Source organism: Lucilia sericata, unplaced genomic scaffold, assembly GCF_015586225.1.
Source record: "Lucilia sericata isolate MDLA Ls3-8-SP2 unplaced genomic scaffold, ASM1558622v1 Contig001409F_arrow, whole genome shotgun sequence".
Classification (NCBI taxonomy): Eukaryota; Metazoa; Arthropoda; class Insecta; order Diptera; family Calliphoridae; genus Lucilia; species Lucilia sericata.
Window position 1 is genome coordinate 96820 of NW_023995343.1, and position 24303 is coordinate 121122.

A 24303-nucleotide genomic window follows, 5' to 3' on the forward strand; every position below is an offset into this window, starting at 1 on the left:
ACATTCTGTGTCGATTTAGCTATGTCCGTCTGTCTGTGTCCATGTAAAGCTTGTGTGTTGTGTTGAAATTTGGCACATACTCTTCTTTTGACCCAAGGACAAAGCCTATTGAAAATGGTTAAAAATCGACCCCCGAATAAGGCTTTTCAGCTCATAATTATATTAAATGTTCTAGTAAGTCAACAAAAATCGGCAAAATTTAGTTTTAGAAAAGTCTAAATGACATTAGCGATTTTCGTAATGATCGGGCCTCATTTGACCCTATACAAACTCACCTTCAGAAAATGACTTGAAGTTAAAACTTCAAGTCTTACAAACACTAATAACATAAATAACTTTAATATAGACGTAAATTCCTCTGCCAAAATTTACAAGGATAGGACCATATTTACCCTTACACCCATATAAGCCCTCTTGTAGAAATTCTCTATTTTTTCTAAAATAGTAAAAATATTTCGGAATTAAGGTAAAAAACAAATTAAATGCTTTATTATTTGAAAACTAATCCGCATTTTTAACATACTCACTGCTATAGGGTATCATATGGTCGGCCATGCTTATTTTTAACTTAAAATTAAGAGACTTTACTTTTTGAGGAACAACTGTAACATAATTTTGGTCGTTCACGCTTTATATAGTATGAACATCCGTTTAACAAATTATTAATATAATTTATAAAAGTGTTTCCTTTCTTTTCTTCGAAATCCTTTTATTTGAAATCAACATAAACGTTTTATTTGAAATGTCACGTAATCATGTAATGTTACACTTTCATTTACATATGTTTTACAACATAAAACAATAGAAAAACCTAAAAGACTCAACCAAATTATCAATAATTTTTCAACGAAAGTTTTAAATTACTGAGAAGAATAGTCACTCATTGCCTCAAACATAAATGATTCTGTATTTATAGCGTGTGTATAGATATTACGATTAAAAGAAGAAAAGCAAATAAAGATAATACGTGACTGATATGCAGTCAAATATGTTAAAAAAGTCGGTCAGTATTTTCTAAAGAACAGTAGTGGTTATAATACTTATAAGAATATTGAGCTTAAATCAGATTCAAGGCAGGGCTGCGAAAACAAAAAAAAGATAAATATATTTTCTACCATCTAAATATAGTACATTATTTGAACCTTTGGCTGATCAAGGGCAAGATAGTTTTTAAGTGCATTAAACTAAGTATTTAATACAAATTAAAGTTTATTAAATCTATTTTTAAGTTATTATTGTTAGACATCATCTATTGTAATATATTTCATTTAAATTTTTTTTAATAAACTTCTCCCTTCAATTCTTTTAAGGCAACATTATATTTGAGCTAAAAATCTAGATTTTGAATATATGCCACAAATATTTACAAAATGTAGGTTTTTTCATTATGCCCAAAAATGACTTAAAATATTTATGGCCATTTCTTATGACAGCATAAAGCATATTATAATAATAATCTGTATTATAATATGTATTCCTGCCCCAACCTATGTTGTCGCCACACACTTTCACATACATACTTTCTATGGAAATTAGTATGTACTAGAGAGCCCAACTAAGTTTCCTAGGCTCCACGCATTTATTTAGGTTAAATGCAATCATATTTTCCCAAGGCATATAAAACCAATAAAACTTTTTTTGTTCTAGTATAAAATAAAATAGAAAAAACATAAAGAATACAAACTTTCTTTTATACATAAAAAAATAAAGTTTAACAAAAACAAAAATCAGCACTCAAAAACAAAATTATGAGTCATTAAATAGAAATAATTTAAAATACAAATTTTATGGAGTAAATATTTATAAATTACAGTTTTTTGCCCGGCATTGGGCGGATTTTCTACCTTAATTCCCGAATATTTCTACTTTTTGTTGTCTACAAGAGGGCTTATATGGGGGTAAGGGTAAATATGGGCCTATCCTTATAAATTTTGGTAGAAGAATTTACCTCCACATTAAAGTTATCTATGCGAATTTCATCAAGTTATTAGTGTTTATAAGTAAATTTTCAAGTCATTTTCGGAAGGGCAGTTTGTATGGGGACTAGGGTCAAATGAGGCCCGATCATTACGAGCGTCAGCAGTATCATTTAGACTTTAATAAAACTAAGTTTTGCAGATTTTTTTGACATACTAGAACATATAACATAATTAAGAGCTCGAAAGCCCTATTCGGGGGGAACGGCTAAGCAAAAAAATGGACCGATTTTAACCATTTTCAAAAGCTTCGTCCTTGGATCAAAAGAAGTGTATGTAGCATCATCAAATTATCTTCAAAATTGCGATCTTCAACGTGGCCACAAACTTTATATGGACACACAGACAGACGGACGGACATAAATCCACTCTGAAAGTGATTCTGTGCCGATTGGTATACTTTAGGGTGGCTGTAGGACCAATATTTTTGGAGTTACAAACATCAGCACAAACACACAATACCCTCCGCACTTTAGTGGTGTAGGGTTTAATAATTATAAGCAAAAAAGCCCTATTTGAGGGGTACGGTTGTATGAGTGCTACTATTTTGGATTTTTGGATCAAAAGAAGAGTATGTGACAAATGTTATCAAATTATATTGAAAAATGCTTTACTTGGACACAGAGACAGACAGACAGACAGACATTAATCGACTCATAAAGTGATTCTGAGCCGATTGGTATACATTAATATGGGTGTAGAATCAATATTTTTGTGTGTTACGAACCGCAGCACAAACATATAATACCCTCCCCATTGTAGTGGTGTAGGGTATAACATCATAAGGCTTCATATCAGGGTTGCCAAAATTGGTACAATTGTACTTTTTTGGTACAATTCGATCTTTAAAAGTGACGATGACCCATTTTGTAGAATTTTAAATATATTCCCTTATTGAAATAATAATTTAAAATTGTACTTTTAACACAAAGTTCAAAGAACTACCGACTTCGGTCAAATTTTTAATAAACTTCAGAAGAGGTCATTTTCAATTCTTCTTTATATTCTCTAATATTGTAAAGAATCTTGAAAGAGATTACAACCAAACAAGCAGGAATAACATTTACCAAAGAGAGTAATTTTTATGATTATTTTGTATTCGATCGCTTTTCTATGGAATTGTCTATTAACTAGACTTGGGACCAATCTAATGTCTTATCTATAGACTAGTCTGTTGTCTAGTTTATAAAATACTCTAGTCCATAAAGACATAATAGACTGTCTAGTCTATTGACTAAATGGTCTTGTTTATTGACTAATATAATGACTAATCTCTTTTTACTTTTTAAAGTATTTCTAGTGGCCTCCGGTAGGTTAGTGGTTAGTGTTCTAGTCTGGTAGAGGAGCGCACAACAGGCCCGATAGAGGCCTAGGTGTATTTCTTCGGATTTGATGTATATACATCCTCCTCTCAAACTAACTAACTAAAGTATTTCTAGGGACGATTCTATAAATCAGTCTTTGAACTAGTATAAAAACTACTCTATATACTAGTTTATTGTCTAGTTTATAGACTACCGTCTAGTCTATAGAATAGACTATTGCCTAGTCAATGGACTAGTATATTGACTAATGGACTTGCTTGAAATGCTTTTGTTTTATATTGATATAAATTTCCAAAAATATAGATTTGGTACAATCGGATTCAAAAAAGTACAATTTTAAATGCTGTTTTGTACAATTTGAAAATTCCATTTGCCATCCCTGCTTCATATGTTATGTGTTGTTCTCGTTCTTTTCAGATTTTTATAAACAAATTCAACGCAACAACAACATACATATGTATGTATAATATATGAAGCTGTAAGTAGTTGTTGTTGTTTATATCCAATTACAAAAATTCACATTTTTTTACAATACTTCATCTCGGTTATTTATGGAACGATTTTGTGGATTTTAAAAAGAAAACTTCTCGAAAGTATATCTAACAGAATTATAGACAAATATCCAGACAATCAGGAAATCTATTCACTCACTCACTGATTCATTTGAAGCAAGCATTGGTCGATAAACGTCCACCATATACGGCCAGACATAAAACTCTAACGCTCTGTCACATATTAAAAACTATTTATAAAGAAGTGGTTGGGAATTTTAGACATGTCAGTCTTATAGTTCAGATCTTGTCCCATCTGTTTACTAACTCTTTTCATGGATGTCGAACTCTCTTTTTAAAACACGCTTCGCTCTAAAACAAATTGCTTTGATTCTTTCCTAGTTTTCAATAATCATCAGATCTTTTGGTGGAGAATCCAATATAAAAACTGATTTTTGATCATAAATTTGTTTGACCATCGATTTTCATTAGGCCTTTAATATCTTCCGTATTCAAATCTTAGATCAATATATGAGAGTTAAAACACATTTTTCAAAGGCTCAGATATCTTACGAACTATTATTTTGAATCAATTTATTGAGCATAAATTCAAAAGTTTAGCTTCTGAAATCGGTCCACAAATGTATCAGTTGAAAAACTTTTCTTAAGCTTTTGAATATCGATTCAAAGACCAATGCATAATGTTTTAGAGATTAGAATAGAAAATGTACAAAATCGGTTCAAAAATAGTCTTATTTATCCATTATTCCATAATTGAAATCATGTTCACTATTTAGAATTTTGGAAATCATCATTCAAAATATTTAGAATTGAAACATCATTGTTACTAGTTATGAAAAAAATCAAATTTTTTAAGGCCCTTAGATATCTGACGAACTGAAATCTTCAATTAATAAAAGGTTAACAGATGGATCAATAGGAGAGATGCAAAAAGGCTTTCCAAATATCTAGAAATAATATATTACTTTTAAAATTTAAACAAATTCTTAAATGAAACTGATCACTGCAAGACATCTAATATGTTCTGCATACATTTACGATCTTCGTTTATTTTCTTTTCACAAAAAAATTTTTTAAATAATTTAAATATTTCATATTACTAAATCAATTAGACGTCTATTGAATTTCCTCTACATTATTTATTTAATTTCCTTTTTTTTATATTCACAGCAAATTACGAAAAAAACACGATTTTCTGTCTTTGTAACACATTTCGAACCTAAAAATCGATAAAATTTACAATTGCATAAAAATAGTTCAAAGAAAAACCAAAGGAAACTAGAAACAGAAATCTAAATCTTAATTATTTGGTTGTTATTGTTAAATAATGCGGAATATTTCTTGACACTTTCAAAAAAAAAAAAAAACAACAAACAAGAAAACGAATGAATAAATAAATAGATGATTGTTTAGCTTTACGTAGATTTTTACAAAAAAAATTTATTTTTATTTTTTTTTATATCTAGTATTAAAGTTGAATGTATTTAAATAGTTTTATATATGAATGGACCGAAATCCACAGCAATAACAACAACAACAAAAAGGTAAAAAATACGTTGAAGAGGATGACAACGACAGCAAATGGCCAACCAACAATCGTATTACCCCGCAGACAAATTGACCGTCATTTTGAGTTGTTACCAAAAAAACACACACACACACACACACATACAAAAACGATGATACACAAATACATCGGGTAGACTCATGTTTTTTATAATAAGGATGAATGGGTTGGTTAAATAGTTGGACAAACGTTAGCTGTAATTTAAATTAAATTCACTTTTTTCGATTTTTTTCTTTAGTTGAAATTTGTTTAGCGCTTTTACGTTGTAAAAAACACACACACACTCATTTATAGCAAATAGCAACAACAACAATTATAATTATTTGAAATTTCCATTATTTAAGCTGTTTTGAAATGATTGATTAAAAACCATTGATTAACAATAGAAAAAATTCACTTTTTTCACACACTCATACTTAAAATATTAAAAACTTTTTTTATTTATTTATTTTTCAAAATTTATTTCTTTTTATCTAATTAAAATTATGTATGTATTTTGCACTATTTTCAATAATCTATTATTTATTGTTTTAAGCTTTTTTTTTGGTTTTTTGATGTTTCTTTTATTTATTTTAAGAAGAAAAAAATGTTTTTATTAGAAAATTCCTCGCGCGTCCATAAGAAAAAACGTTTTAACCCACTAACGACGTATGCTCAACTGAATTCGTTAAATCGTAAGACTCATACAACAATCCCAATATGTTGGCTACTATTGGCAACGAGAATAACAAGACCAAATACAATAACAAAGAACACACAAAAATTATACTTATGTTACCGACCATTAAGCCATAAGTAATAGTCGACTTATGTTATGAACTACTAAATCAAGAATATTTTACGCATAATTGCAGATTTTCATTTCCACATATTAGATCATCTTTTGATCTTACGAACTCAAATCTTGTTGTTATTTCCACAAATGTATTTGTAATCAAGTTTCCAAAGATCGCTTATATCTTACGAACTTTAATCATGGACCAATTTGCCAATTTTTGTCTATCAATCTAATATCAATAGAATAGTTAAAATAATCTTTGCAAATTGGTTAAAAATTAGACAATAGAATTATGGAAAACAACTTTTCAAAGAAACCGCATATCTTATGAACTGAAATCGTTGACCCATACAAGGAGAATAGTTAAATTCAACTTTCCAAAGAGTCAGATACACTATATCTAAAAACAGAAATCTTACATACATTCTAGAATTTTCTATTAACTAAAATTTTGAACCAATTTCCATAATGTTAATATACACAATAAGGAAAATCAGTCCTCAATTGGTTAGTTTGTTAGTTTAAATCAAATTTACAAAGACCTCAGATTTCTACGAATAGAAATCTTGGACTATTTTAATAAGCATACATTCCGGATTTTTGTTATACAAAATCGTAATCTGAACAATCTCTTAATTTGAATGTCAATACGATCGGTAAAAATTCATTTAAATCCTTTCTAAACAGGTTGTATATATTATTGTATATATGCCAGAGATCGAATGGTTTATTTGAACATAAAGCCTTATTTATATACGATGACGAGCCCCCTCGACTCCACATTAAGCTATATAATCTTAAGATCTTGTGGAAGAGAGTCAGGTCAGATGTATATAAAAGTGAAAAGCCAAATCGGGCTACTAGCTCTATGTTGGAAAGAGTGTAAGGTAAGCATTAATACAGAAAAGCCATGCCCACTATTCTGCAATAAATTCCTAATATAATAGCATGGTCTGATGAAACCAATCACTCCCATCGGGACAATTGAAATTGAAAATTCAATGAACTTAGTCAATGTCCATTGAAGCCTTGGACTGATGCCGAACTTGAAGTTCCATGTTAGATATTTTTTCTAAGGGTCTGAACCTCAAACTTTATCCTATTAAGAGATAAAATAAGAAGCTGTCAAATATTTAGATAACTAACTAACTAACTAACTAAACTAACGAACGAAAAAAACGAAAATAACGAACGAAAAAAAAAGATAACTAAATAACTAAACTAACTAAAAAAAAAACTAAAGAACGAAAAAACGAAGAAAGAAACTAACTAACTAACGAAGAAGAACTAACTAACTACAACTAACTAACTAAAAGAACTAATAACTAACTAACTAAAAAAACTAACTAAAAAAAACTAAAACTAACTAACTAACTAAAAACTAACTAACTAACTAAACTAACTAACTAAACTAACTAACTAACTAACTAACTAACTAAACTAAACTAACTAACTAACTAACTAACTACTAACTAACTAACTAACTAACTAAACTAACTAACTAACTAACTAACTAACTAACTACTAACTAACTAACTAACTAACTAACTAACTAACTAACTAACTAACTAACTAACTAGCTAACTAACTACTAACTAGGAATATTGAAATTGACCACGTTCCCTCATTGAAACCATAGACCCTAAAGGGCCTAAAGGTCATTGGAATATTAGAAAGTCTGTATTGAGTTATAAATTTATATCATACATTACTTGGTAATGAGTGGTAGATAGCAATAACATTAATAGATTTTTTACTAGGATTTCTATACAATTATCTAAAGTACTTTTCTAATAAAGATGGAGTTACTAAGCCGTACCCCAGTTGAAGTTTTTCGGAAAAAGATAATGGTTAATGATTTGGTACGAGAAATTAACTTGTTAAGGGAGCATTGAGTAAGATAATAGCTGTAAAGCAGTATATAAATCCGGAAAGGCCAGTTAAGCATATATGTAAACAGTTATTTTTGGCCATTGTCGAACAAAAATAAGTAGTTAGTCCCACTTTGCTTCAATATTACTTGTTTTTGGGATATAACTAATTACTTTTTGAGTTAAACACAAAAGTTATAAATGCCACTATCGGTCATTAAAGTTCCCCATAAATTTTGATATCCAATAATTAATCACCACACATTTGTTACTTTGTAAACCTAAAATATAATTACTTGGTATAATGCATAATTCTTCTATTTTATTAGTAGTTGATTTAAAATTTTTAAAAATAATATTTTTTTATACGTAGTAGGTATTGATGATTGTGGTCACTTAGACCTTAGAGCAATTTTGTTTATAATCATTTTGGGTTTTCTTAAAGTTATTTAAATTAATCATTGTGCTCTTTCTTTCATTTACGTTTAGAAAATATGATTAATACAAATGTTCCATGTTTCATAAGACCTACAATTGTAGGAGTTTATTAATTGATTCAAATACTATAAAGTCTTTAACTAAAAACCCTTTAAGGATGTAGGGTATCTAGCAAGAAATTGAGAGAATAAAATGAAAACGAAGAGTTTTAGCGCATGAGTATATTTTCTTTACGAACAACAAAAGAAAAAATCACTTCAATTCAATAAATAATGCTCATAATAATATAAACTTTTTTATGTAAATTTTAGACAATAAATGAAATTATAAGAAAAAAATTACTAATTGCTAAAAAAAAAGAAAGAAATTAATTGAATTTCACACAACCAATAAAGAAAAAATGTTACTCTTGAACAAAGTTCCAAACAAAACCTTTAACCGGAAATCAAAGAAACAATACAGTAATAATAATAAATTTATTATTTATTGTTAAACAATTAAAGCAATCAAGATTCAATTAAAACTTTAAATAAATCATTTAATAAAAATATAACGAAAAAAAAAAACTAAGAGAACAAATAAAAACAATGAAAATGTTTAAATGAAAATAGAAAATAAAAATCTGTGACACTGAACAAGGCCATTTTGTAAAGAAACAAAAACAACAAAAACACACATGCATGAACTTGCACTACTAAACCTTTTTTTCATTCTCTATTTAGAAATTAGGAGCATGAACATGCATGCATGAGTTTGTTAAGTCTTCTATGTTTCCTAGAAAACCACGATGACACACACTCAGAACAGAACAGAACCGAACAAATAAACAACTGTCAAATAGTTTAATAACAAGTACAATCGCACCGTTGAACAAAAACAACAAAATGTGGTTGTGAAAACCACAAAATTAATTTAATCATATGGTTGAATGTATGTATGTACTATGTATGAATGCATCCATTTGACATGTGCATTAATGCATCACTTTTACCGTTACAAATACATAATTGAAAAAAAAAAAACAAAAACAGTCAACACTCATACGTACACATGTTCGTTGCAAAAGACATCATCCACTCACCACTCACTTAAGTACACCAACGCAAACAGCATGAAAAAGTTTATTTTTCATATTTGCTTTTCTAAACAGTTTTATTGTTTATTTTGTTTTCATGTCCTATTGACATAATGCCATGATTTTGCGCATATATAAACAATAATAAAACTTTTTAACAGCTGATTTGTTTTAATTAAGTAAACAACACAAAAAAGCTCAATAAAACAGAGAGAGTACTGCACTAAAAAGAGAAATAAAAACAACAAGAGAAAACTTAAACAGGGGGCTGCCAGATGTGGGTAAGTTAATCCCACAATGGCTGTATTCAAAAGTAAAAATTTTGGAATGTTTATTAGGGAGGCCCGAAAATGGAAAAATAAATCATATCTTAGAATTATTGGTACACAGAGGGAAAAAGAAATATACACGCCTGGTACCAAATTGACACCAAAAGTTTATAATTTTTCAATAACATCCGTTGTCAAAGTATATATATACGTACGACAATACTATGTAATGTTGACAATGCAACGTTGTTAACATTTAGACAACGGATGTGTATACAATTTAGATTTCGACAACGAATTGTTGCAATGTTGTCAACATTACATAGTGTTGTCGAACGTATGTATATACTTTGACAACGGATGTTATTGAAAAATTATAAACAGTTTGGTGTCAATTTGGTACCAGGCGTGTATATTTCTTTTTTCCCTCTGTGTACTGACGTCAATATTCGCAGAGGAGGATCGAAGGATTAACACAAGGTCTAAACTTGATTAAAATCGTAAAGCCAATTTCTGAACATTTCCTGAAGAATGTCTTTTAGGACTTCTTCTTCCAATATTCTTAACGAAAATGTGATCGAAAAAAGGCTCATCGGAAAGGGAGCTCATTTAAATTTATGATAAAAAACAATGTGCTGCCTATTCGTTACAGCTTGACTGCTTTACTATGGCATTACTAGTTGAATGATAAACGAAGATCTTTTGATATTTTTCTATGAATAATTCTTGAAGTCATCCTTGACAACATCTTGAAAAAAATCGTGTAAGTTTTTTGAGACATTATCTTGTTAAAATTTGGAATTTAGAGTCTTGTGTTGAATAAATGAGGGATCGATCAATCCAATAAAAATATATGTTATGGGATTCAAATCCTTACCGAAACGTACGAATCAGATCATGGTGAAAATAGCACAGAATAACCCTCTCTACTCCTGTTAATCTTAGTCCATGATCCATTGCTTCATCGAGACAAATTTAATCTAGAGACCTTATCAAGGTATATCCGTAGTGGCTGCATGAAAAACCAAAACAACAATCGCCTCCTGAGCTCTTGTATGGCACACTACTACGGCGACGAACCACCGAATTTCATCCATAGCAATATACATACATAATATTAATCATAACTTGACTTCTGGTAGTCAGGAGACCTTGAAATCTTTTAACAACACTAGCTTTCTCGAAAGTATTTCCTTGCATGATTCTATAGATATTCTGATCCGGAAGATATCATCCCGGCAGATGTACAAAACAATGTGGATCTATTTATCATGCCTTCATTGACGACGTAAGAATAGAGAAATTGAGGTTGTTTATTAATGCATTCATGCTACTTTTAAAAGGAATTTCTTATCTATTCGAAGACTTTCTAGCCTCATCCTTCGGCAGCCGATTCTGTTAATAATATGAAATGCTTCTGATTGCAAAACTCTACACATTCCCATAAAAAATATTGCCAATCTGGCAAGCATGACCATAACTGAGAGCATATGTTTCTCAAATATGTTTTCATAAAAATATAAGAGTATTGCATAAAGCTTTTCAAATATTTAAGAGCTTTTAATACGATTTGTATAAGAGTTATTTCAAATTTGATTAAATATTTCTCTCAACTAAAGTTTGGTAATTAGTTAATGCAATATCTTGTATATGTACTAAATACGTACATATATACTTGTATGTACTATATGTACGTATGTATACATAAGTAGATACGTGTTTTTAAGGATTGAATACCCCTATTCAACACGTGTTACTAACAGTTGTCAGTTGGATATATATCGGTTTTTAAACCATCATAAATTAATTAATAAGATTTTCATAAAAATTACATTTATGAGGTGAAAGACATTTCGTAAGGCGATGCGTTGCTTTAGTATAGTGACATGGTAATATGGAATAGGAATCGAAAATACTTTATAATACAAATGAAAGTAAACATAAATAACTGCAATATATAGAGGCATACTAGGAGCCGATAAGGGACCTACTTCCAAAAGTCTCTTAAACTTAAATGAGTCCCTTAGATTAGATCAAATTTAACACAAATTATCATAATGGGTCCATGATTTGATACTGTCAAAATGTCCGTGAACAGTAGTATAGACCACCCATACTTTTAAGCCAACCCTGTGTGTACTTCATTCCAAAACACGTACGTATAATGTCATTTAAATAGTCGCAGAAAAGTCTCAATCAAGGCTACTTACTACTTATTGACATTTGTTTGCTATGACTAAAGTTTTGACAATAGCAAATGCATATTATACTTATTATTCCGTTGTTGTTTGAAATCCCAAGTCTCGTTTAATAAATTTTTGAATTTATGACCGTGTTTCCAAGTTAAATGTCAATGTATAGTAAGTACAAGTATGAGTATTCGTTATTCATGAATTACTTATTATTACTCATGAGAGTAAACTATTAATAGAAAATTAAAACGAAAATATATTTAATAATATTTCAAATTTTGATTTATTGAAAATTATTACTACAACTACTTTTGTAGATACGAGGGTGACGTCGAAAGAGTTTCGTATTTAAAAACTTACACCATAAACAGTTGACTAATGTGTGTCATTTTATATTTCCACAAAGAAATTTAAAATCATCTGTTATCGTTACTTTGAAAATTTGTTGACTAATCAAGTTTTTTTTTTAACTTAATTATTAAAATTTAAATATAAAATTCAAAACTGAATCATTAAACTTTTAAACTAGATCGGTTTTTTCTTCAAGTTTTACGATAAAAAACTTCTATTATAAACCTCGTATATCTGGTCTATTAAAACGTGAATATTTTTTTATCAAATTAAAAATTAAGTACATGTGTACTTCCATTTGGGTATTTACTATAAAAATATACAAAACATTAATTCTATATGTAAAAACAACTTAACAGTAAAAAAAAAGATATAAATGTTTTATTTAATACGCATATCAATTTCTTAACAAAACGTGTTTCAGACCTTAAAAATTTTAAAAATAACGCGTACAGTGGTATCGATAGGAACAATAATAAATAAATTACAGAATTTTTAAAAAATATGTTCCATGTTCGTCGCAAAGTTATCCATAAAAAACTAACTCAAACATATAGAAAAACATGCTCCATTTAACGTCTCGATGTCCTAGGTAACGTAATCCACACATACATTACATCAGACTAATCCCAAAACTACTCCCTTCTATGTTGTTTTCAAAAAATACTAAATAGATCCTGTACTCCAATAATTTTTCCAGGGGAGTTGCCTTGGTATTACTTAAAGGTATGGTGTAATCCAACAACACAGGCGAACATAACTTGAAACAGTCAAAACCCAGAGACCAAGGTATCTGTCATTTGAATTTCTCAATCAAATTAGGTTTTTGAGATTTCAAACCCTATTTGAAAAAATTCTATCTTTAGCCACATTTGAGATGTTATAATAGCGTGACACCCTTATTTATAAGGATTGTTGTGTCACCTCAAAGCCCAATCTCTGAGTTAGCTGACTAGACGACTCACTAGAGCTCCTTAGTGTATCTTACACACCGGTGGCAATTTTTGTTTATTCTTAAGCCGGTCCATCTACAAGCACTCGAGCTATCTAATCTCTATGCTATCTAATCGATATGCAAAAACATCACTTCCGTTTACAGCACCTAGAGACGTATTCGTTACACCGAATTATACCGAAATCTGGTATGAACAGAGTAAACCGTGAATATATCTGGAAAAGGAAGGAAAATTCAATGGTATCACTTGTATAAGATATCTTTCATTCAATCCAGCACACTTCCCATTCATTCGAACACTCATAGAGAACAAAATCCGACACATTCACGCTAGGTATACGGGCAAAGGAAGACCCGTATATCCCTACATTCATCCTGTGTCATATACACAGCCACTTCTCTGTGGGGTATCTGTTGACTTCAGTAACAGCATCGAATTTATCCCATATTATAGATTTCATCGTACCACAGTATTTTAACCGACATTTTCTTCCCGCGAATTTAGGTTTAAACCACAGCCACCACTCCGAAGGGATCTCTCCAATAACTGGGTCAAGTCCGAAACTCTAGCCTGCGGGCTACCGCTTCCTGTGGTACCAGATTATGTGCTGCTCAGGATCGAACCCATGTCAAATCATTATAAGACAAAAGGATACATTTGATCATCACCGGTTTATAGTCCCGGCAGACTAGAGGTAGTGGTAGCATCTCTTTTGACTGACTCTGGTGACAATCGAACCCACCACCTCTGGTCTGCCAGTAAACTAACCTCCCAGAGACATCGGTTGTAAAATAAAAACATTTCATTTGTGGTCAACAATAGGCTTCTACGATGACGCTACTGAGAGATCTATAGAATTAATTTTGAAAACTTAATTTCTTCTTGGCTCGAATTCATCCTAATCGCTCTATTTGATGACTTTATTTTCCAAATATTTCAATTCTGCCCACTGTGTATTGCAACTGAAGACAAAGCCTTTTGAACTTTAAAAAGCTTTTTAGTCCCGTTTTTAAACTAATATAATATTTCCCATCAGGTTAATTAGCGACCCTCGGGCCCACTGTTTACCGTACTATTCATAGATTTAAACTTTAAGAGAGTTCATTATTTACGCTATGCATAAAAGCCGAGTCGGTCTTCTGGTATGGAGTAGAATGAGTCATACATATATTCATTCACTAGCTTGGAATTATACAAACAAACAAATAACAAAAATACTATTTACAATAGCAAATATGTATGTATGTATGTATGTATATATATACATATGCAAAAATGTGGTCAACAGTACTTTTGTTTTTGTCGCAACTTATTATAAACACTCAGACATACTATTTAAATATTGTTTGTATGCTAAAATGTATAATTTTTAACAAAGTAAGTGGTTAATTACAATTTGGACCACAGACGACAAAAATTTTCAAGAGTTTAGCAATGGCAAGATCTGATTTACTATAACATTCGCAAGAAACTCAAGAGTAGTTGGTAGTGTTAGTCCGGAGATCATGGGTTCAATTTCCAACCGAGTTCCAATAGTGGGCTAGATGTATTCCTTCGAATCTGAACTAAATATTCATTCTTAAACTTTAGTCACTTAATGTCGCCGCGTTCCCAATTGTAATCTAGCTTTAACGCAACAAAAGAAACTAAAAATTCTGCAAAAACTGATTTGATTTGTAAATATAAACAAAAAAAAAGTTATTTCCGCTTACAAATAACGACATTTTGAAATAATTAATTATGATGTGTGTATGTTTTTTTGTAGTCATTACTTTTGGTTTCTTTTCTAGATTCACATAATACAATAACTATTGAGATTATATTTCATTTGGTTTCAATTTTCTAAATCATTTTATTGTTTAATTAATTCAAATGACGGATTTTTCGCTCTATTTGTTTTTTGGTTTTTCATTGTGTGGACAAACACACACACACACACACACATGTATGAAGAATATGAGTCCAGAAATTGTGCGACTGCTAGAGCAATAAAAATTGTGATCAATTATGATGATGAAAATGAATCAATGATGATTAACTACTTAAATAATTGTTGATATCATTAATACGATGATTATTAGGTTATTAGGGTGAGTGTTTTTTTCTTAAGTATCGCGGAGTATGTATTAAAATTGGAAACTGCTCAAAAAGTGGTGAAGTGAAGTGGTCGAAATTGTGTAGTTTTTGGTATATAAACTGTCATTTTTAAATTGTCTGATTCGATTGGTATAAAATTGTTTACGTTCGTATTCAAGAAGTAAACGAATTAATGTTTTGAAGCCCCTAGTTGGTGCGTTATTCGGTTCAAATTAGTATGAAATAATAGATCTATTTCAAGTAGTTTTGTGTTAAATTTCTTTTAATTTTCGACCTGTACTACGATAAAAAAGTTTATACTGACACACGGATATGCTTAAGGCAGTGTTTCTAACCGGATTGGAGTACTTTAAGATGGATGTAGAACAAAGTTTTCTATAAATATGTACATCAGCACAAAAGTATAATACCCTCCCCACTATAGCGATGAAGGATATAAAAACCACACCCTAATAATTACAACTACATAATTGAAAAAATCCATTACCTTAAAAAAAGTGAAATAAATCGATTTAGACTAATTATATTTCCTGTAATTACAATAAACCATAAGTTACTGCATGATTCGATATTTTCTTCAAAATAAATTAAAATAAAACCTATAAAAGTAGCATTATTATTAGATGTTTGATTTCCTTAAAAAAAACCCACTTGTTAACAAATATTTTATTATTATTATTATTTTTAAAGATAAACTAAAAAACATAAATTAATTAAGGAAATTAACACTTCTGGGTTTTCACACTCCTTTAAGTTAATAAAACCGAAAAAAAAAACGCAGAAAAAAATTTGATAATGTGTCATAAGTGTCAAAAGTATTCACATTTATACTCCATTTATATAACCTTGACCCAAATTGTATACATTTGTTTATTTGTTCAATTGTTTATGGACATTTGCATGATTTACTTGGGGTCACAGGTGTTAGGAGTTGTTTTGCGTCTACTTTATTATATAATTTAAAACTTAAACCTATTTAGAAAACAATTAATTTTGTTAAGGTTTAATTTTTAAGTTGTTTTATGTTAAACGTTAAATGAGGTATTATGACTTAACACTCTTAACATCATCTAATTTATTCTATTTATTTTTATTATTTTCGCTATTAACTTTGAACTCATTAGTTTAATGTTTCTTTTTTTTCTGTTTTTACTTGGACTTTTGTTTTTGTAATTTTCACACTATTCGTATGGACATACATACATAGTTATTAGGTCATGATTTTTTCTGTTTTTAATTTTTCGTGTTGTGTTCCCCGTGAGTATGTATGTTTTGTTTTTTACTCTAGTTACACTATGGGCCATGGCAATAGAAATAACAATAATAACATAAAAAGTTAATAACGCACATTTGGCCAACACCATGTGTATGAGAGTTAGTGGAAAACACTCAAAAATTTGGGTAAGTAAACTTACGAATAGTGTTGGAATAGAGCGACAGAACAATCAATAGAATCCAAGTACTTAGAAGATTACAGGCGAACAAATTGAAACCCCAAGACCAGTGTATACCTTTCTGAAGGGTTGTGAAAGCTCTGAATCCAACTCCGCCTCCAGAATTTCCGCATCATATCAGTTTGTCGAGATATCGATACCGCGAAAACATACCGGCGAAAAAAATAACGAAGAACGACGAACTACGAACTAACTAACTAACTAACTAACTAACTACGAACGAACTAACGAACGAAACGAACTAAACGAACAACGAACGAACGAACGAACAAACGAAACTACTAAACAACTAACAACTAACGAACTAACGAAACAACTACTAAACTAACTAACCTACTAACGAAAACACGAACGAACGAACGAACGAACAACTAAAACGACGAACGAACACGAAACGAACGAACGAACGAACGAACGAACGAACGAACGAACGAACGAACGAACGAACGAACGAACGAACGAACGAACGAACGAAAAACGAACGAACGAACGAACGAACGAACGAAACGAACGAACGAACGAACGAACGAAACGAACGACGAACGAACGAACGAACGAACGAAACGAACGAACGAACGAACGAAGAACGAACGAACGAACGAACGAACGAACGAACGAACGAACGAACGAACGAACGAACGAAACGAAACGAACGAAACGAACGAACGAACGAACGAACGAACGAAACGAACGAACGAACGAACGAACGAACGAACGAACGAACGAACGAACGAACGAACGAACGAACGAAAACGAACGAACGAACGAAACGAAACGAACGAAACGAACGAACGAACACGAAACGAACGAACGAACGAACGAACGAACGAACGAACGAACGAACGGACGAACGAACGAACGAACCAACGAACGAACGAACGAACGAACGAACGAACGAACGAACGAACGAACGAACGAACGAACGAACGAAACGAACGAACGAACGAACGAACGAACGAACGAACGAACGAACGAAGAACGAACGAACGAACGAAGGAACGAACGAACGAACGGACGAACGAACGGACGAACGAAGAACGAACGAAAGAACGAACGAAGAACGAACGAAAACGAACGAACGAACGAACGAACGAACGAAACGAACGAACGAACGAAAACGAACGAACGAACGAACTAAACTAACTAACGAACGAACGAAGAACGAAACGAAAACGAAACGAAACTAACTAACTAACTAACTAACTAACTAACTAACTAACTAACTAACTAACTAACTAACTAACTAACTAACTAACTAACTACCTCACTAACTAACTAACTACCTCACTAACTAACTAACTTACTGACTGAGTAAAATTCGGTGAATAAGAGATTAATTTGACCCAAAACAACCTAAAATTCTGTTTTTCGTACTTAACTTCTGAAACGCTCTGGATTGACTTGAGCTCGGATTCCAACTCCTTTTTTAGTGTTTTATGTTATCCGAAGCAGTCATTACACTCTTTCAAGTGATACCTCTAAGAGATCACAGTGATTTTTGTAAAAACTCGATGCTGGCGATATTAGATCTAACTAGGAGGATTAAAGTTCTTCTCAAACTGATCAAAATCTTAATTTGACCAATTGAACTGTAAAACATTTTTCGAGTGTATTGTTAAGCTTTAAAAGGAGAAAAAAATTATAAATAAATCACATTGAAGTGTACATAAACATTGAAATAAATATTAAATTTACTTTTAATGGGTTCCAGACCAAAAAACAAACGACAAATATAAAGTAACAACGAAAAAAAAAAATCTACTTAAACTCAAAACCATTCATGCCACCTAGAGAGAGAGGGCAAACAACAAAACAAAAACTCTTTTTTTATATAAAATAATAACATTGTTATTATTTTCGATTACTTATACTATACACTTCAATATTGTGGCGTCTGTAAGAAGAAGTTTAGAAACAATGGGACACAAATTTTGGCAGACAATTTCGCAAAAATCCAAATACGGATCCGTTAAGTAAGAAAAACTTAATTTCAGCTTTTTTGGTTCAAAGTGTTTTAATTTTACGTTTTAATTTAATCTCAAATGCAACTTGATTTGTTTTAAAAATAAGATTGATTTAAGACGGCAGAAGGTTGAAATAATCCCAAAGTGGGCTTGATTTGGGCTCGATTCGTACTTGATTTTAGAATTCAGAACATTTCTGCAAAAAAAAACTTAAATTAATGGTTTTTTTTTTCTGTATAGCTAGTCTTATCCAATAAGTCGTATTTTAAGCTTGGAAGCTCAAAAATGTATATCATCGGATTGCATACATGGACAATTCTGAGTGAAATTGTCTTCAAAGGCACCAGTCCTCTAAACGGAATCCCTGTGTTATACAAATTTAATTAGTTGATTAAATTTTTTGTATCTTTTAATATCAGTCTCCCTATCAGCTATTCTATTTATGTGTATATAGGACAACATATATGGGTGCGTGTAAGTATTTTACTTTTTTCTTTCCCCAAATCAACAATCTAATTTAGCACAAAAACTTTTTAGGTAACTATTTATACTGTAAATACATATCTTTAAAAAATACAAGGAAAATAAAATAATAAAATTAACTACAACAACGAACCACCTGGGACATATTCAATGAAGTATTCGGTTCTCAATACAATGTTATTTTACCTGATGATTTGACATTATCATTCTTTCAATACTAGTTTAGTTGTATACTTTCTTTAGTAGAATGTTTAAATGCTAATTGAACATGTCTATTTATTTTTTTTTTATATGTATATAGACTTATTTACATAAATAAATTAATTAATATTTATAATCGTATAGAAATAGTAAAAATATGTAAGTAAAATTAAATTACATGCAGAAAAAGATCATAATTATGCTTCTAAAATCAAGAACTATCAACTATATTTTGGTCACTTTATTATGATTGTCATCATAGTATGAGAGCAACAAACATATTATGATAGCATGCAAAATTAAAAAAAGGTTGAGACAACAATGTTATAATTTGCTGCTACAATAAATGTTTGCGCTAATCATTTTATACACATATAGATAGATAGTAGATATTGTTGCCTTAATAAAAATATTATTACAGTGACTTAAATGTTATTGCTTTATAATTATTGCTGCAACCATATTTAATCATAATTTTTTCTGTGTGCATTAACATTTTTACGCATAATCGTGTATTTTTCTATAAAATACTAGTTCTATAGCTTTTGTTGTAGTAGTCAATACTCATATACATATTTAATCGTATTAATTACACTTAACAAGATTCGGATTTAAATAATTATTTTAGCCGTTTTTTAATTTTTCTATGCAATACAATCAATTATTTTTTATTATTACTTACTTTCGATTTGTAAGTAATTATGTAAAAAATAGTATTTTAAATAAAAAAAGTTGTAAGCCATGAGGTTTTTTTATCTTAAAACAAATTAAGGCCTTGTTATTGATTTAAGATTTTACATTTGATAGAAATATTTATTTATTGAAAAGTTTTATACAAAAGTGCGTTTTAAACCTAAACTTGTCTTAAAAAGTATAGAAAATTTATTGCTCAATGTAAATTTAGAAGGTTTAATAATAAATCCAAATAGTTTTTCTTTTACAAGGTAATTAATTAGTATTTTACGCTTATTTTCATAGGATTTGAAAAAGTTTTTCGAATTTTTAAATTTTTTGTCCTTCGTGTTTTAAATCAAAGTTAAATTTTACCTTTTTTGAGAATTTTTGATTTGATTTAAGCTGAAATGCATTCATGATTTGATATAAAAATAAGTTTGATTTGAAAATATAAAAAATAGAATTAATCCCTATTTAGACTTGATTCGAGCACGATACGTATTTGAATTTAGAATTCAAAACATCTCAGCAAAATAGTTAAGAACGAATATTATTAAATATGGTGACATTATTTGTCAAAAACTCAACTACCTATGGCAAAAAGATTCTTAATTAAAGGAGAATTATCTATCTTCTATATATTTCCAAGTGGGCGAGGTGCCACGCCCTATTACTAAATAGATATCAAAAGTAGTATATCTCTTAAACTGGTATGACTAGAGTTTTGAAAATTTGCGCGAACAACTTTGAGACATATATAAAAACTAGGGGAAAAAATTAATGACCTAGAAATAGTGGGTGTGGCTCAACCCACACCTATATTGCTAGCCAATACCAAATGACGTTATTTTGGAAAACTATAACAGCTACAGTTCCCAAATTTTGTACAATAAACTTTAGTACTATACTAGTACTATATGAACATTCTGTGCAAAAATGGGCGGATAAGAAATAGTCAGCAATTTTGACATCCATGTTACAACAATTTGAGGAAAAACAATGGGAGGTGAATTCAATTTTTACACCTCGGAAAATATAGGAACTAGAACATTCAAATGTTGTACGTATTGTTCAGGTTCCACTAGAAACGTTTCCTTTAAAAACTTTTCTACTAGAATCATTTTTTAGCAAAAAAAAAAAAAATAAATAATGTTCACGATTATTTTAGAACAGGTTCCTACTTTATCAATTCTAGAACAGGTTCCGCTAGAACCTTAGCTACCTTAGTTTTAATGTGTTTATAGAATTCAGTGTTAACAAAATATTTGTCTTTTGGTCGATGAAATTAATTGCCGAGTCACCGTTTGCCGACTAAAGAAATGGGAGTGGGTTTTCCCGTAGAATATCTAGGGTAGCGAAGCACACTGGGTATAGCTAGTATATATATAAGAGTGATTTGTCATCGCACAGCTCAAACGGCTGAATCTAGAATCATGAAATTTTGACAGTGTTTTTGGTTATGAAGATACACTAAGGAGGGATTTTGGAAATTTGTACATTTAGGGATAAAAAAGGGGGAAAACGGGTAAAACAGGTTTTCTTAATTATCTTACACAATATTAGTGATACAAGAAAAGTTTTAAATACAACTGTATCTACTCTTAAAAAGAGCAGATGGGATAAGTGGAGAAAATGTGCAATAAAGGTGATTTTGGTACCTTTTTTGCCCTTTACAACATTTCAACTAATAAACATAAACTTTTTGTTAATGTTGTATATTGTATATTCTATAATATTAAGCCACAACTGTTTGGTACTTTTTCGTCTTTCAAGTGGTACTATAATATATGCAAGTGGTACTATATATATGAATCTGCATCAGGGGACTCTTTGGCACTTTCTCATTCTTTGAATGAATAAGTACCAAACATTTTAAACTTCCAATAGTGGAGATCCGAAACAAATGACACACGGTTCTTATAAAATGTGAATTTATAAAAGTGAGATTTTCGGTACTTATCGGATAAATATAAAAGTAATAAAAATTTTGTTCTTAATTTTTATGGGGTAGCGAAGCACCCTGGGTACACTAGTATGTTAGTATGTGAATTTATTCTTTTTTAAATTAAGTATAATATGAGATTAAATTAAGTAAGAAATGAGATTAAAAAAGATTCAAGTTTAGCACATTTAAAAATTGATTTTCATATTCGGTTAAATATTTTTTATTTTTATTTATTTAAATATTTAACAAAATATTTCTTTATTTTTTTGTATTACGTTGAGAAAAATAAAGTTAAATTTAATATGCGATTTTTCTTACTCTGTAATAAATCGATTTTCACTTGAAAACTTTTTCCTATTTTCTTCTGAAATTTGTCATTTTGCTGCTAAGTTATTTCGAAAAAAAAGCCGACTCCCTTTTAATAAGTACTTATTAAAGTAGTTATTTGTAAGCGGGTGTGGTAAGTACTTGCCTCCAATCTCATTACCGTGTTAAAATAATAAGTTAAAATTATAAAATGTTTAAAATTTCTAACATTTAAAATAATAAAATAATTAAAAAAAATTCACTTACCTTTATGCATTTGTGGCTGAGTTTTTGTTCCCATTATGATGGTATTTTATTGTTTTATTTGTTGTTTATGCGAGTGTAAATTACGTATCCTTTTTCAACTTGTTTTTTTAATAAATTTGAAGAAATAAACTTCTTTTCTAATTTATTATACGAGTAGATAAAGTTGTAAATATTCCAAAATAAACAAAACTTAAAGCGTTAGGAAAAAATTTGCAATAACAATTATTATTTTTTTTTAAAAAATAAATTTATATAAAAGGTAGTAGTATAACAGCCAAGTTATTATGCAAATTTTGTTGTTGTTGTTTTTATATAAAATATTATTTTCCTTAAGTGCACTTGTTTTAAAATTTATATACTTAAGCTTAAAACACGATTTATAAAATAAATTATTATATTTTTTTCACAAAACAACTTATTGCATTATATTTTTTAATATATTTTTCTTTTTTCTTATATAAAACACTTAATTACTTAATTTGTTGACTTTTTTTACTTAAATTATTTATTATTTTTTTTAAATTTAGCACTTGTTTGTATTTTATTAATTTTCTTCACTTTTTTTTATTCAGTAGAAAATATTTAATATTATTATAAAAATAAATAGTAGTTTAATTAGAATTCTTGGAATGTATTTTTTTATTTTCTCTTTTTTGAGATTTCAATATAAAGTAATTTAGTTGCTTTTGCTTTACTACCACTTTTGTTGGTAATTATTGTAATTATTATTACGCTGTAGTCCAGGTGGTCTCGGTTTAAGTGGTGGCGCTCTTCTGCGTTTCAGACTAATCGTAATCGTAGCCCAATGTTGACTTTGTTCAACATAATACTCCATGTGGCATGTGTTTGTTGGACAAAGGTTGTCTGTAAGAAAAATGAAACCAAAAAATTAATTTTAAAATCTTTATAAATATTTAAATTAAATTAAAAGTGGGTGTTTATTTTTAAACTAATGGTATAAATAATTAATTATTATGAAAGTTAAAAAATGCCCAAAAATTTCTATTGTAATTATAATATTACAAGGAAATTTGACTAAATCCTTTCTTTATACGTATAATTTTATAAGTTTTAAGTTTTTTTAGGGGTGGTTCCTTGAAATAATGTTATGTTTGAACCCATGGTCATAGTTTTATGTATGAATATAATTATTATATTTTTATACCCTTCACCTTCGTAAGAAGGGTATATATCAGTTTGTCATTTCGTTTGTAATTGTATACTATATAGAGTTTTTATAGATAGCGGAGTCGATTAAAACTAATTTTCTGAAGAAACCCATCAGACATTCCTTCGAGAAGTTTCCTACTTAAAATCAGCAACATCAGTCCATAAATAACGGAGATATGACCAAAAATCCGATTTTTGAAGGGAAATATGAGTGATCACAAAACAAGCTTATTTTTCAATTTAAACGTGTTTTAACGAAGTTATAAGCGATTTTAGTTTCTTCAAAGGTTTCGACCAAAAAAAGCTATTTTCAATTTAAACGTGTTTTAACAAAGTTATAAACGATTTTAGTTTCATTAGGGTTTTCGACCAAATTATCGACTTTTGAAGGGAAATATGAGTGATCACAAAATAAGCTTATTTTTCAATTT

The 24303-nt window shown here is 29.7% G+C and overlaps 1 protein-coding gene and 1 long non-coding RNA gene across 3 annotated transcripts in view; both read right to left on the bottom strand.

The window, feature by feature from the left end:
- Positions 1–6033, bottom strand: part of LOC119611282 — a 28220-nt gene extending 22187 nt beyond the window's left edge. Inside the window, exon 1 of the long non-coding RNA XR_005232058.1 lies at positions 5797–6033. This is a non-coding gene — a long non-coding RNA (uncharacterized LOC119611282). The remainder of the gene's footprint in view (positions 1–5796) is intronic.
- The window catches only part of LOC119611280 (probable phospholipid-transporting ATPase IM), a 70747-nt gene extending 47181 nt beyond the window's left edge, over positions 1–23566 (bottom strand). The window contains exons 1-2 of one of the 2 annotated variants that reach the window (XM_037966813.1): positions 23435–23566; positions 22703–22839 (exon numbers count right to left, since the gene is read on the bottom strand). In XM_037966813.1, coding sequence (XP_037822741.1) covers positions 22703–22736 — 34 coding nt within the window. In that variant the 5' untranslated portion in view covers positions 22737–22839; positions 23435–23566. Of the gene's footprint in view, positions 1–22702; positions 22892–23434 lie in introns of both variants that reach the window. The other variant, XM_037966812.1, reaches the window with a different exon arrangement.
- Positions 23567–24303: the final 737 nt, after the last annotated feature.